The sequence below is a fragment of the Neofelis nebulosa genome, chromosome X (genome assembly GCF_028018385.1).
Source record: "Neofelis nebulosa isolate mNeoNeb1 chromosome X, mNeoNeb1.pri, whole genome shotgun sequence".
Classification (NCBI taxonomy): domain Eukaryota; kingdom Metazoa; phylum Chordata; class Mammalia; order Carnivora; family Felidae; genus Neofelis; species Neofelis nebulosa.
The window spans coordinates 110223291-110238749 of NC_080800.1; the positions used below are offsets into that span (position 1 = coordinate 110223291).

At 44.3% G+C, this 15459-nt stretch overlaps 1 protein-coding gene across 1 annotated transcript in view; it reads right to left on the reverse strand.

The window, feature by feature from the left end:
• The window catches only part of GPC3 (glypican 3), a 422633-nt gene that overhangs the window by 47627 nt on the left and 359547 nt on the right, over positions 1-15459 (reverse strand). The window contains exon 7 of the mRNA XM_058714569.1: positions 1281-1440. Coding sequence (XP_058570552.1) covers positions 1281-1440 — 160 coding nt within the window. The remainder of the gene's footprint in view (positions 1-1280; positions 1441-15459) is intronic.

Here is a 15459-nt window from a genome sequence, read left to right on the forward strand (position 1 = left end):
ACAAAGCACTTAGGGTTAATCATGCCTAACTAATTGACTAGAATTCTTTGAGAGGATAAATGTGCATGTGGACAAAGGAAAACCAGTGGATGTAATCTATTTAGATTTTGAAAAGGCCCTTGACAAGGTCCCCTACCAAACACTGTTGAAAAAAGTTAAGTCACCATGGAACTGTGGAGTAGTGTTCTGACAGGGATAGGGAAGTGGCTCATAGGCAGAAAAGCAAGAGCAGGGATAGGCAGGGGCATTTTTGGAGAAGTAGGAAAATGGGTGTGCCCCAAGGATCAATGCCGGGACCAGTCAATATTTTGAAGAATCATGCAGGCAAGCTTCAGATGACTGAAAGCTTTCTTGGGTAGCAAAATACAAAGCAGATTTCAGTCTTTCTACAATTGTCTAGATTATAAGATTGTCTGGATTATAAGATGCCAGCCTCTGGGTGATCGCGTTGTGCCCTAGGAATGGAACGTGGGGGCCACTGCAGACTATTTCTGGAAAGCATTGGTAGAGTTTGTGTTGGTAATTCAACGGAATTCAAGGAATGTGGTAGGTACCAGGCTAGATGCTGTACGACTTTGCCCTCCTGATTTAATCCTGCGGTAGTCCTGTGAAGTCGGGGCAATGACCCCCGTTTGGTGAACAAGGGAGTGAAGTCTTAGGAGGAAGAGAGCCAGAGTGCAAATACAAGTTCGCTCTCTCCCTAAAGCTTTTTTCTTTTTTACTGCAGCCAACTTGAAATGCATTTTGACGGATGGCTGTAATTTTTGTTTTGTAAAAGTATTAAGTTTTAATGCCAGTTTAGTCAACATACAGCGGAGGGATGGGTGTAATTTAAGACGGGTCAAAAGAGGAGCATCTCTACCGAAATACACGTGAGCAATGGTATGAGGACAGAAACAGGAACGGTATTCTTATGCTTCCTTCCAAGGTTACCTCACTGCTGGTTTTCACTAGACTCCGAAGACTGCGTTGCTTTTTATAACTGAGAGGAACCAAGGAAATGTCCAACGGGAAACAGAGCCACGTGATTAGGTCAACTCATTTCAGAGGATAAAATAACAAACAGGAAGTTACCCTTTGAATCTACCCGGGTCCAGAGATGGGGGGGGGGGGGGGAAAGAAGCCTACCTGAAAACTTTATTTTTCTAGAATATACTATTTCCTTGCAGAGTTGAAGGCATTCTATGTTGCAGGGACTTGTGGAAAGTTATAGAGAGCAGAGTCAGTTGACTCTGCGAGCATGGCCATTTTTGCTCAGACGCGCTGGCGCTCACACGCACCTGCAAGGAAGCGGAGCTGGTTCCTCACTTTCGTGGTGCCGTCCCCCGAGCCCCCGATGCACTCGTCTTCATCGTCGCCACAGTCGCCACTTTCAAGCCCTTCCTCGTCCAGGGTTTTATCCAGAACTCTACCTTTGGGCACAGACATGGTCCTCAGGAGCTGCAAGAAACGACCAGAAATGTACCGCGCTTGAGATTTCTCAGGTAGGTCTGAAACTGTGTCTTACTAGCAGGAGGCGTTAAAAAAATGGTGAATGAATCACACAGGGGCTTTGAAAAAGCATTTTTCAAATGCAGATAGGTGTAAACTGCTTATAGTCTGGGACGTTCCATAGCGTTTGACAGGATTCTCGACTCCTCCACGCTATTTCCACCACCCGGTAGCTAGAGCGTATACCGCATCAGACTTTTCCATACCATGGTATTGAATTTCCCAAAAGCCTCCGTGGTAGCACTCACCGATGAGAAACTTAGGATGTATAGGCAAAGCATATTTATCGGCTGAGAGGACACCAAGATCAGACAAGATCCCTATAGAAGCCCCCTACGTTCCCATTTGCCAAATTAAAATAACAAATGCTTCCCACTAGAAGAAGAGACCAGCAATGACATTTTACACACATTTTAAATGAATACTTACAATTAATTGCCACATACCATGTCTTGAGCACCAGAAAAGCTTTAAAAATCTCTCCCCCTTCCACGATTTCAATAAGATGGTTTGAGATTCGTTTTGCTTTATTGTAGGTAACACGCCTACTAAGAGACACGTGTGTTTTGTGTCTGACTTTGCAGTTATGTGGTCAACGTCTAATTTTATGTGACTCCCACCTCCCCCAAATCTCTCCACTGACCCAAAAGCCCAGCTCCCAGCATCAATGGTCTGTGGGGGCAGTTCTCAGACCCCATTTCGCTTTTCTGCTTCATCTCTCTCCGAGGCTGTATTCCAGCGTCCTCTATTCCTGCCCCACCATCCACTCTCAGTCCTAAATGTCAGGCCCACTTCCTAGTTTTAAATAATGGCCAACAGAAGATGCTGGATCTACCGAAAATGAGATCTTTGCAATTGCGCAAGAGGTATCCAGAAAAATAAAACGCATGCACCGACACATCTCGGTTTCTGTGGTTTCTGTTATCTGTGTTCACTGTCACTGCAAAGTATTCTTGTATGTTCTTTACTTGTGATTTAGCTGCTACACCAAGATCTAGTTGAAACAAGCTGTGTACCGTAGAGACATGTGACGGTGGCTTTGTTTCTTTTTCAAGCAAGGAAGGGAAAGTCCAATGGTGTCAGAGAAGCCAAACCACCCACCATCTCCCACTCTAGCACCACCTCTATTCTGCAGCTCTAATGCACCCTCTCTGACCCTCCCCACCCTACATGTAAATGTAAATGTAAATGTAAATGCACCCTAAATGTATAATACAGATGCATAGGCCAGGACAAGCTAGACCAGTGACTCTCCAACTTTTTGGTCTCAGAACCCCTTTTTACTCTTACTTGGAATATCAGAGAACTTCTGTTTATACAAGTTATATCTACTGACACTTACTACCTTAGAAATTATATCTGAGAAATGTAAAAAATATCTAATAACTTGTCTAAACAGAACAGTAACAAACCCGCGATGTGCTCACAGAAATACCGTTTTCTAATGAAAAAGAAATAGATTTTTCCCTGACGTAAGGGAGTTAGAAGGAAGGGTGGTGGTGTTGTACATTTTTGCAAATGTCTTTTAAAGTCCAGCTTAATATGGAAGCTGGATCATCATATCTGCTTCTCCGTTCAATCTGTTGTTACATGTGGTTTTGGTTGAAATATCTGTAGAAAATCCAGGTCTCACAGAAATGTAGTGGCAAAAGAGAAGTGCGTTAGTAGCCTTTTCAGATAACTGTCACTATTTGTCATGGATACTTCATAGACACTCTCAACAAGGGGGGAAAGTTCCTCACAATGTGCAATATGAAATCACATGAATATACTTTTCATGTTCTGTTCCATTAAAATCCATTGGTATGTTCTGAACTTTGAATGGACCTTTTACCCATTTTGTATCGTCATACAGGGGTTCATCCAAACGTACTGGTTCACTGAGGGGTGCCTGGGTGGCTCAGTGGGTTAAGCGACCGACTTCAGTTCAGGTCATGATCTCACGGTTCGTGAGTTCGAGCCCCGCGTCAGGCTCTGTGCTGATGGCTCAAAGCCTGGAGCCTGCTTTGGATTCTGGGTCTCTCTCTCTCTGCCCCTCCCTGCTCACACTCTGTCTCTCTCTTTCTCTCAAAAAGTAAATAAACATTAAAAAAATATTGGTTCGGGGCGCCTGGGTGGCTCAGTCGGTTAAGCATCCAACTTTGGCTCAGGTCACGATCTCACGGTCCGTGAGTTCGAGCCCCGCGTCGGGCTCTGGGCTGATGGCTAAGAGCCTGGAGCCTGCTTCCGATTCTGTGTCTCCCTCTCTCTCTGCCCCTCCCCGTTCATGCTCTGTCTCTCTCTGTCTCAAAAATAAATAAACGTTAAAAAAAATTAAAAAAAATATTGGTTCACTGAGCTATGTAGGTTTTCCAAATGTCAACACCTCTTATTATATGAGACATAAAAAAAGCACATTTATTAATTACATCATCTCCAATCTCATCAGGAAAAGTCGAAGCATTGGGAAGCTCTCAAGCTCACAGTGGCAAATACGGATTTTCTAAAATGTTGAGTTTCTCTCGAAAGTTTAAATTTTCTCATTGGCAACAAATGCTGTCAGCTTTTCCTCTAACTGATGGGTTCTCTTTATTCCTTTCAAAGAAAATGCCTAGCAAATACCCAAGTCTGTATAACCATAGTTTGTCAGGTATTATCGGAAATAAAAATGGTGTTCCATGAAAGATGAGGCCAGTTTAGCTCCTAGCTTAAGTGATCTTACAAGTGCTTTTCCTTGAGACACACATCCACACAGTGTGCAGCAGAAATACTTTAAATTACTTTGCATTTTGTAACAATATTTTTTACAAGGATACTCAGGGGTTATAGTTTAATAAACTAATCATTTTACTGCTTCAGCCATGGCTTTTTTTTTTTTTTAAGTTATCTCTGTGTCCAGTGTGGGGCTCGAACTCATGACCCCAAGATCAAGTGTTGCACGTTCTACCACCTGAGCCAGCCAGGTGCTCCAGCCATGATATTCTTTTTTAATTAAAATTTTTAATGTGTATTTATTTTTGAGAGAGAGAGAGAGAGAGAGAGAGAGAGCAGGGGAGGGGCAGAGAGAGAGGGAGACACAGAATCCGAAGCAGGCTCCGGGCTCTGAGCTCTCAGCACAGAGCTCGACACGGGGCTTGAACTCACAAACTGCGAGATCATGACCTGAGCCGAATTTGGACCCTTAACCCACTGAGCCACGCAGGTGCCCCGGTGTCACTGCTTTGATTCACACTGTGGTGCTGACTGTTGTACTCACCAGTGCTTTCGCACCATTGGCACAAGTATCAGCACAGTGAAAAGGGCAAAATAACATCGTGGTACTGTTTTGCAGGTGGTTTTGACCTTGCGGATCCCTAGGCTTCATGGATCACCAGGGTCCAGAAACCATTCTTTGAACACTGCTAATGTCACTTCAGTTTGATCCACTACACCCTGATCTCCTTCTTTACCATGACTTCGTATGAGAAAATTGCTTTTGATATAAGCCTTTTTAGGTTAATTTTCAAATAAATGACCTTCATGTACGTCACAGATTACCTGAATTAGAATTGCTTCATATAAGGGGAATTTGCGATTGGATCTGGGTTAGTAAACTTGCTATTTCTCAAGCACATCTCATATCTGTGTCTGTCATTAGCCTCGTCAGCAAACATTAATTGAGCACCTAGTACGAGCTGCTTTCATTTCTGTCTATTGAAAGCACTCCATCCTTCTAATAAGCTGAGTTCAAATGCCACTTCCTTAAGTCTTCCTGGCTACCACAGATGGTCATTATGGCTCTTCCTTTCCTTTTTTTAAGGAACTTGTTTGACGTTTATTTGTTGAAAGAGAAAGAGAGGGAGGGAGACAGAGAATCCCAAGCTGGCTCTGAACCACCCCTGATGTGGGGTTCAAACTCATGACCTATGAGATCATGACCTGAGCTGAAGTCAGATGCTCAACCGACTGAGCCAGCCAGGCGCCCCTGTTCTCCCTTTCTTTTCTCCACCGCCGCTTCCTTTGTCTGTACCTCCTAAACAGCATCTTATGTATGCAGCCTGGTCTTATTTATTTGTACGTGTGACTTTGCTGTATCACCAGACTGGGAGCTGTGCAGGGGCTCAGTCTTATTTATCTTTGAACCCCGTTACATTCAGGGCGATGTCTGGCACCTAATAGGTACTCAATAAATGTGCTATTGAATGGAAGCAAAATAAATTGGCACAGTATCTTTAATTCTTTCAAAAGTTCCACAACCTCATGGAAAAGGAGAAAGCCAAAGCACAGATTAATTACAGAAGAACTTGTGAATGACTAGCTAAAACTCTGGATGACCCCAGCTACGATCTACAGCTAATCTTTGAGAGGCCGTTTTCCGACCCCATGTACAATGCTCCTAATATTCTCTGGTAGTTCAATTTTTTTTTTTTTAAATACTCTAATCTTAAGTATATAGCTGATTGCTTTATTATTTTTTTTAAAAAATGTTTTGATGTTTATTTATGTTTGAGAGAGAGAGAGAGAGAGAGGGACAACATGACTGGGGGAAGGGCAGAGAAAGGGAGACACAGAATCCGAAGCAGGCTCCAGGCTCCGAGCCGTCAGCACGGAGCCTGACGCGGGGCTCAAACTCACGAACTACGAGATCGTGACCTGAGCTGAAGTCGGACACTTAACCAAACTGAGCCACCCAGGAGCCCCTCAATTTTTTTTTAAGTGCAATTAAAAAGACTTTAAAATCTCGCCAGCGAGATTACTTCTTTAGTCTTACGTGACTCCCATTCTGGAGACAACTACCACATTGAAGGATTACGGTATACGTTGAAACCATTGCACAGACATCTGCCGGTGCGCCTAACCCTCACACACTGAGAAAACAAGTTCAAATCTAGACAACTATTATTAATGCAGAAAGTCCTAAAGAAGAGTCTGAAGCTCCAGAGTGTTGAAAGAAGGGTAACGTGTCCGCGATGAAGAATTGCCAGCGACATTGTGGATTTCATACAGTCGGGAATCTGGCACCGAAATCAAATCAGCTAATTACAATTCACAATATTGACCTTTTTGTTCCCTCTCTCACTCTTTACAATGTCTTCCAGACTGAACACTCACTTTATAAAAAGAAAGTTATGAGGGCCTCGCACACAATCGGTTAACTTTAGGTGCCTAATGCTTTTGATTAACTGCTTGCCATTTTCAAAGGACACTATCCTGATAGCTTTTTAAAAGCCAAGGCTCAGAATAATGGCTATCAATGTAAACTATCTTATTAAAACACAGGTCTGATTCTTTCACCCCACCACCCCCATAATCATTCTATAAGCCTGACATTTCTGCCACGCAATGCTTGGCATGCTTTAGCGGGACGGGTCCAAGGCCTTTTTCACAGCCAGCTTTTTCTACAGCTACTCCCCTCCTTGAAACTCTGGTTGAGCCCCATGAGACTCTCACAGTTGTTTAAATATACCATCAATTTTTTATTTATAGTCTAATACTTTAACTATATAAGTATCCATATAATATACCAAGGTGAAAGGAAAGAGAAATCAGGAAAAATCCCGAATTCCCCAACTCTAATAAACAACATTTGTGTTTTCAAAGGTGGGCTTCTTTGTAACACCTACAGTTTTTTTTTTTTTTTTTAATTTTTTTTTCAACGTTTTTAATTTATTTTTGGGACAGAGAGAGACAGAGCATGAACGGGGGAGGGGCAGAGAGAGAGGGAGACACAGAATCGGAAACAGGCTCCAGGCTCCGAGCCATCAGCCCAGAGCCTGACGCGGGGCTCGAACTCACAGACCGCGAGATCGTGACCTGGCTGAAGTCGGACGCTTAACCGACTGCGCCACCCAGGCGCCCCACACCTACAGTTTTAAAGAGGTGAATTTGGATTCTAGAATCAGACTGACTTGGATTAGAATCCTGGTTTCCCCCATTGTTAGCTTTTTTCCCCCATTTACTACCTGCTGTTTATTCCCCCTAAACCTCGGAGTCCTCATCTGTAAAATGAGGAAAATAATGCCTGCCTCATAGAATTGTTGTAATGAATAAATGTGGTGAAAGCAACGCTTTAAATGTTGTAAAACACCCACACAGTGCCTTTAAGGAATCTACCGAGATTCACTTAACCGTGCTCCTAATACCGAACATTGACATTGCTTCTCGTTTTTTTGTTCTTGTAAGTAAAAATGAAGCACCAGGAGCTGTCACATAACTCTTCCCATATTTTGGATTATTTCCTTAGTTTCCCACTAGTAGGATCACTGGGTCAAAGAGAATACTCTTGATCTCAGAGCTGTGAGTTCAAGCTCCATGGTGGGAGTACAGATTACTTTTAAAAAATAAAACCTTAAAAAAGTATATGTCCACTTTTATACAGCATAGGAGTGAGTCTACAATGTCTGTAAGGATCACCTAAGATACCTGTTAAAAGCTCAGGCTCCTGGGCCCCATCCACAGAGCCTCTGATTTAGTAGGCCCAGATAGAGCACTTTCAACTGGTTCTGCCCCCCACCATCGTGCCACGAGCGAATCACTTTAAGAAAGGCTGCTCCAGTGTCACTCTACTCCCCAGAAACCCTCTGAAATCCTGTTCGGTGAAGAGTCACCTCAGCCTCATGCGTGTTTGAATCCTTAATATGTGCTCTTCAAACCATTTTTTCTCAAAAAGTAAATTCCATCTGATGATTTCCCTTTCACTTAAGTACAGACATCATGACCTTTTGTCTTTGTAGTTAATGAAAATACCCTTGTGTAAAGGTGAGTGAGTTCATTTGATTAGAAAGTGAAATACTTAAAGTTAGCTTTGGAACAGGTACTCGGGGCTGTGCGATAAAAGGAACCAAAAAGCCTGGAATAATTACTTAAGAAAATTAGAACCACGGTGTAAGAGAAAAGAGGGCTTCCCAGAATATAGCAATTTCACATTCTTGAAACCATAACCAGGATAACAAAAGAATATGGGACGTGGCATGGGACGATGTGAGTTGGCCAAAGCTCTTTTCGGGCTTGCTTGGCAGGAGAACAAAGATCAAAGAACATACTTGTTGTTCTTAGGGGGATCAAATATGTTGAAATTAGACCAGGGAGAGCAGCCACTCTTGATCTGTCTATATGGTATAAATAACGTGCCTCTTGGAATTATCTTGATTGCAAAGATATGGACCTTATCAGCCACACACTGTGCTAGGGTTTAACAGACGCTCTCTCATGGACTCCTCCGATCCCCACCGCCAATTTGTGCAACGAGGAAGATTACCATCCCTATTTCCCACATCAAGGGAGGACGCTGAGGCTCAGAGACAGGACATAACTTGGCCAAGTCCCTGAGTAAGTGATGGAGACCTCGTTAAAAATGAAGGCTTCTGGGGGCGCCTGGCTGGCTCGGTCGGTGGAGCGTGCAACTCTCGATCTCGGGGTCACGAGTTCGAGCCCCACGCCTGCATAGAGGTTATTTCAAAAACAAACAAACAAGCCAATAAAAACTTAAAATAAATAAAAATAAAGGCCTCTGCTTCCAAGCCAAGAGCCCTTCAACAAAAACATGCTGTGTTAGGCAAAGACATCAACGAATGGGGCCCTCATCTCACAGTTTTGCCGTCTTATTTACCCGAGATGATTTCCAGTTCAATCTCACCTTCTCAGATGCTAGCTGTGAACTATAGCTTGATGGGAAAGCCTTTTGTTATTGGCTGGGAGACCGGGGAGGGGGAGATAATGGTGTTGGATGCCTCCCACTTGTTTTTCCCAGCCTTGCCATCTTACACGGTCTTAAATAACCAAACGATCTCATCATAAACAGGTTTGTTTTGAAAAGCTTCAGACAGCTGGTTAGAATAGAATGAAAAATTCCATTACTGCTGCTCCGTGGCTAAGAGTTTTCTGGACTTTAAGCTCTTTAGCTTTTTTAAAAATAAAGGATAAGAAACAAAACAGATAACTGCAAATATGGGGCTTGGTACATAGTTTGAGGATTTAGCTGGCCTTGTCTCTTTGGGCCACTCGCATACCTCTCTCTGGGCGGTTTTTCAATATCTGGAATCCAGGTTACATTTTAAAGCTATTAAGCTGGGCTTACAAAACTGATTCTGAACTATTTGGATGCTAAGCTTTATACAACCTGCAAGGAATGCTTTGGGGGGCTCGGCTTTCCATGTCCACAGCAATGTAAACACATGCTTTACTGTTTGTACTTGAGTAGCATAAGCTAATGGGAAACAAATGCGGCGATTCCAATGAATCCCAGCTTTTCTGGAATGCCATTATTATTTATACGTCGTGCACATCCACAGGACTCAGGGCACGTGACCTCTGTTCTGCATGCACACTTTCTTTGAACAAATGCACCAAACCGCAGCCACAACTAATTGGAAACAATTGCAACTCCACACATCTGAGATGCAGCCAGAACCCAAATGTATGGGGCTAGAATTAATGGCTATATATGCGCTTCACACATTGGAGAGGCAATAAAGTATAGCAGTTAAGAGTGTGAGCTTTGGAATCTGACCAGCGTGGATCTGAATCTCCACTCAGCCTACTTCCTGGCTGTGTTACTTTGGGCAACTTACTCAATCTCTCTGAGCTTCAGTTTCCTTACCTGTAAAATGGAAGATGATGCTATTCATTCACCTTTCACGGTCCCATGTATCCTTCCGTCATAGAACTTTCCACAGTTGGGAATTATAAATCCCCCTAGAGTAACAGAAGGGGCGCTGGTCCGTTTCGATTACCAGCACGTATATAGCGCAGCATTTGGTTCAAAGTGAAAGTTCAACAAATATTCATTAAGTGGATGAGCGAACAAATAAATAGATAGCTGCGTGTAAGGTGTTTGGCACATTGCCTGGCAAGGTACTAAGTTCTCGAACGTGCTAGCTCTGCTGCCGAGGATGACGACGATCTCGAAGAGGAAGAAGGGGAGGAGGAGGAGGAGTAGAAGTAGCAGCCACAGAAGGAGACACGAAAAGCTTATTACGAATGCCCCGTAAGGCAAAAGAAGGAGCGCTCCACGGCCAAACGCCGAGCCGCCAGAGACAAGGCTGAGTGGAAGTCTTTGAGGAGTCTGAAGAAACTCTTTTCCGCGAGCAACACCCGCTAACCGACTGCGCCACCAGAGCTCCGGAGGAAACCCATCTGGATGCTCCCGGGGAGAGGAGGGTCTGTGCTCGGAGCACGCACGCAGAGATGTTAGCGGTGAAGAGCACACAGACCTGCTCGAGCTGGGTTTCCATATGGAATCAGTAAGAAGGCCGCCCACACCCAGATACGCTCCTGTCCGGCCCTGGCTCCCACGCCCGCCTCTCGTTCACAGCACGCGCTTTCTCCCCCACGTCCAGCTCCCCCGATTTTTGCTTGACGTTTGTTAACGTGGCACTGAAACCTGTGCGCGTAAGTCCTCCCGATTAAATCAGTGTCTAGATGGTAAAACCAACCAGGATGTGAAAGAAGCAAACTGGAGATAAAATGGAAACGATTTCAGCGGGGCTCCCTCTGCGCGGTAGAAATGGTTCTCTGCACTTTTGGGAAGCTGTCCACTGCTTTAAAAGAAAATACAAAAAAATGACGGTACTATTCCCAATAGCGGAGAACCGTATGGAGTTTTGTTCTCTTCCGAGAGGGGGTAGCGCACGGTGGTTAAAAGCTCACACTCTAGAGTCAGAAAACTCGCATTCAAATCTAGACTCTATCATTTCCCAGCTTTGTTACTATAAACAAGTTGCTCTTGAACCCCTCTAAAACCCCTGATGTTCCTTATCTATAAAACGGGTATAACACTACGTGTGTGTGTCACTACATTGCTGTGGGGATTAAACGAGGTAATCCGTGTAAAGCACGAGCTTAGTATCTGGCGCACAGTAAGTGTTCCCACGATGATATATATTAAAACCGATATATTCCTATATATCTGAGTCTCTGAAGGAGAGGAATTCTGAAATGTTGGTATCCGTTGACATTCAGTCGCAGTCTGGGCAGGGCTCGTTCTGCGGAACACGGCAGGCCCTCAGAAAAATCTTAATGCGTCACTGCTGTCAGCATTTTATCATTTTTATAATTAAAGGTACTTCCATATCTGCTTTCTCACTTGATCCGTCCAGGACCCCCATGAGGCAGCAGGGCAAGTATTATTAGCCTCCTTTTACAAATAAGGTAATGGTTGCTGAGAGCGGTGTGAGACGATGTACCCGTGTTTAGCTTGACAACTGGTTAAGGGGAGCTAACGTAAGGCCGGTAGAATTTGGAGTGGAGTCAGAGATGCGAGCTTCTGTACTCCATCATTAACTGGGAAGGGGCACGGTCCTGGGACTCAAACAGTGCCTGAGACGTAGTAGGTGCTTAGGAAATGCTTGGTAACTGAACGAATGAACGGGCCAATGGGTTGACAAAGTAAATAAGCAATTTATTCACCACCTTGAGATCTCTCCCACTCCCCATCTCTGCAACCCTGCTCTGACAGGCCACTGCTATTGGTCTGGTATGGAAATAGCCGATTCCTGCCAGGGAGCCCTCAGATCACTGACGCTACACAGATAGACACATAGACTGAGTGACCGACTGCCAGCATTCACTTTATTAGGGCAATCCTGAGAGGCAGGTACCATATCCTGCTCCGGTTGAAGGAGCCTCTTACTCTGATAAAGTGAGGTGAAGTCAGGGGCACCTGGCTGGCTCAGTCGTGGAGCGTGTGACTCTTGATCTCAGGGTCAGGAGTCTGAGTCTTCACATGGAGGCTACTTAAAATAAAATTTAAAAAAAGCATCTAGACAAATGAACCAACTCACCCAAAGGGATGTGGCCAACCAAAACAGTAAGTGGCGGGATGGGATTCTCAAGGCCACCCAGTGAGCTTCTTATAATTTCCGGTGAATATTCTGTTTGCTAGATTAGTCAGCTTGTGTGTGCTAACTCTGGGCTCGGTAATGCCTTCCTCTTTTTTTTTTTTTGAAAGTATATTTATTTATTTTGAGAGAGAGAGAGAGAGAGAGAGAGAGAGGGCGGGGGAGAGGCAGAGAGAGGGAGAGAGAGAATCCCAAGCAGGCTCCGCACTGTCAGCATGGAGCCTGATGCAGGGCTCAAACCCACAAACCACGAGATCATGACCCGAGCAGAAATCGAGAGCCAGACGCTTAACCAACTGAGCCACCCAGGTGCGCCTGTAATGCCTGCCTTTCAGGTCTCTAGCCCGGTAGACTAAATCTCAGTTTAAGGGGCCAAAAGTCCCACGAAGTCCCGTCCCAGTTGTAAGGCTGGAGGCAAGGCTGGCCTGGACTCGAGAAGCTGGCCAGATCAGGCTGATTCGTCAGGGGTGGCCACAAAATGCAGGTGCAGCAGGGTGCACTTGCAGGCCACCAAATCCAATTTCTCTCTGGAAGCCTCGGACTCTGGCTACCACCATTGCTGAAGATTACTGAATTGTTGTCCCTACGTCAGTTTTAAATCATCGTGAAAAGCCACAAGGACAAAATAAGACTTCTCCTGTAAGGAAAACTTACTTGGAAGACATCTGTGAAACCCCACAGCGCCGCTCGGTTTCCAAAGCAATTGCCTCAGTTAGATGAGGGCCATTGACAGAGGGCAAGGATCCCAGGGTAAGAGAGTACCAAAATATTACATACTTCCTCAGGGAACTGAGGTTACACAGGCATAATCTGAGCTTTTCCTATTGTCCTAGTATAAATCTGATCCATTCCAAATAGACATCTTGTGGTTATACTTTTGGGAAATGAAAACTCTTGCCTCTAAAAATAACCTCTGTGTATGAACCACAGTTAGCCGTGTCATCAAGCACGGGGCTTGAAGGATCAACCTCAATGGCTGGAGAACCATGGTTCACTATTGTTCTGGAAGGCCGCTGGCCCACCAAGGATCACTGAGATGCCTCTAGTTTTCCTGTCAAAGCTTCCTTCCTTTAAAGACTAGGTCTAGATCAGGATTTAAAACTAGGTTTTCAGTGGAAACAGTTTTCCTTCTCCGGTGTACTACGTGAAAAATAGGAGTTTTAAAATAGGTTTCAGATAATTAAGGCCAAATTGTATTATTCTGAAGTATAATAAATGACCCGGTACATCTGGTATAAATAAAGTAGCTGGGACTTGATGAACAGCTAGATTCTGAGTTTCTCGTTAGTATTTCCTCGGAGGTCAGAGAGCTTCAAACCTTTCCTTTTCCAAGTTTTAGGCTATAGAATCTTAAGAGGGAAATGGGCTCCCACAGGAAGCATGAGTAAAATTATTATAATATTCATATTTAATCACATACTTTCAGAGATTGACACAGAAGAAGCAAAAAGAATGGTGCCCTTGTGTACTTTTTAGCCCTCCTCCCTGAGTGAAGATTAACCGAAGAAACGATTGGGGCAATCGTTTCAAATGTGAAAAGTTGGGCTATGTTCTAAAACAGTGCTTTATTTGGTAAATACAGCATCGAAGATGCAAGAACAGTTGGCTCTCTCTGGATCCACAACGTATAGGTTTTGTAACACTCTGGTCACAGAAGACCAGTAGGGTTTTGGAATGTTGTGAGGGCTACGGACAACCCTAGACATACACTTCAGCTACCAAAGTATTAAATACTTCCTTATCGTGGTGTAGTTTTCCTTTCTGTACCCCCAGTGGTTTGAATGGAGTGGTCAAACACCGCATGAAGGAACGTGCAATGGCGATAGCAGAGGAATTCGAGCTCTGCCTTTTGGTCATTGTTTAGCATACGGTTTGAAAGGAGATCACTGAACGCTGTAGTTCAACTCAAGCTTGGCCATTAACACTTTGACTATAGGCACTACTTTGTCAGAATCCCGTATTTGGTTACATGGTCTTTTAACCAAAACCAGCCATTTACATTGACTTGCTATTGATATTAGCGATCCTAACATCAGTGGTTGGAGATCATTCTTCTCATGTGAGCTTAGGCAATTGTACATTCAGAAATTCTAGCTGCAGGGACACCTGGGTGGCTCAGTCGATTAAGCATCTGACTTCGGCTCACGTCATGATCTCACGGTTCATGAGTTTGAGCCCGGCATGGGGCTCTCTGCTGGCAGGGCAGAGCCAGCTTTGGATCCTCTGTCGCCCCCTCTCTGCCCCACCCCCATTAGTGTGGAGCACGCACAAAATGAACAAATATCAAAAATAGAACAACAGGGGCGCCTGGGTGGCTCCGTCGGTTGAGCGTCCGACTTCAGCTCAGGTCACGATCTCGCGGTCCGTGAGTTCGAGCCCCGCGTCGGGCTCTGGGCTGATGGCTCGGAGCCTGGAGCCTGCTTCCGATTCTGTGTCCCCCTCTCTCTCTGCCCCTCCCCCGTTCATGCTCTGTCTCTCTCTGTCTCAAAAATAAACATTAAAAAAAAGATAGAACAACATTCTCTCAAAAATGAATAAACGTTATAATAAAAGAGAAAGAAATTCTAGTTGCACAAGGTTCTGCTGGCTTGACTGTATATGCTTACAAAAATCATTTCTACTAAGCATTTGGCTAATCCATTCTTCAAACTCACCCTCTTTCCCCTAAGTAAAACACTCACTAATTTAGTGTACCTATATACTCACCATTTGGTAACATCTTAATTTCACTTCTCTGAACAAAGCACAGAGTTGAAGTCTAGTAAAGATACGATCGTTTCCATTCCCATCTGGGTCTCTCTCATCATTGCTTCTTATTCTTGGACTCTAAGCCCCATCAAGCATTTCTCTTACTGGCTCTGCCTAGGAATCCATTCCTCAGACAGGCCCCTTGTTGTTCCTAAGAAGCTTATTAGAATTTAACCACAGGGTCTGGAAAAGCATCATGGAACCCAGTCCAGCTAATTTGTTCTCAGTGTTGGGCAGGGCTTGATCCCATGCTATTCTGGTGAGGTATACGTCAGTAAAGATTACGGTGAATTATTTTCTCTGTTGGTTCTCTTTGGTGGATGGGGTATATACATTCTGCTTGCTCCTGGGATGAAGTACTTGGCTGGATGTCTTACCTGGACTCCTTCCCTATCCCACAAAACAACTGGGTGATGATAGTAAT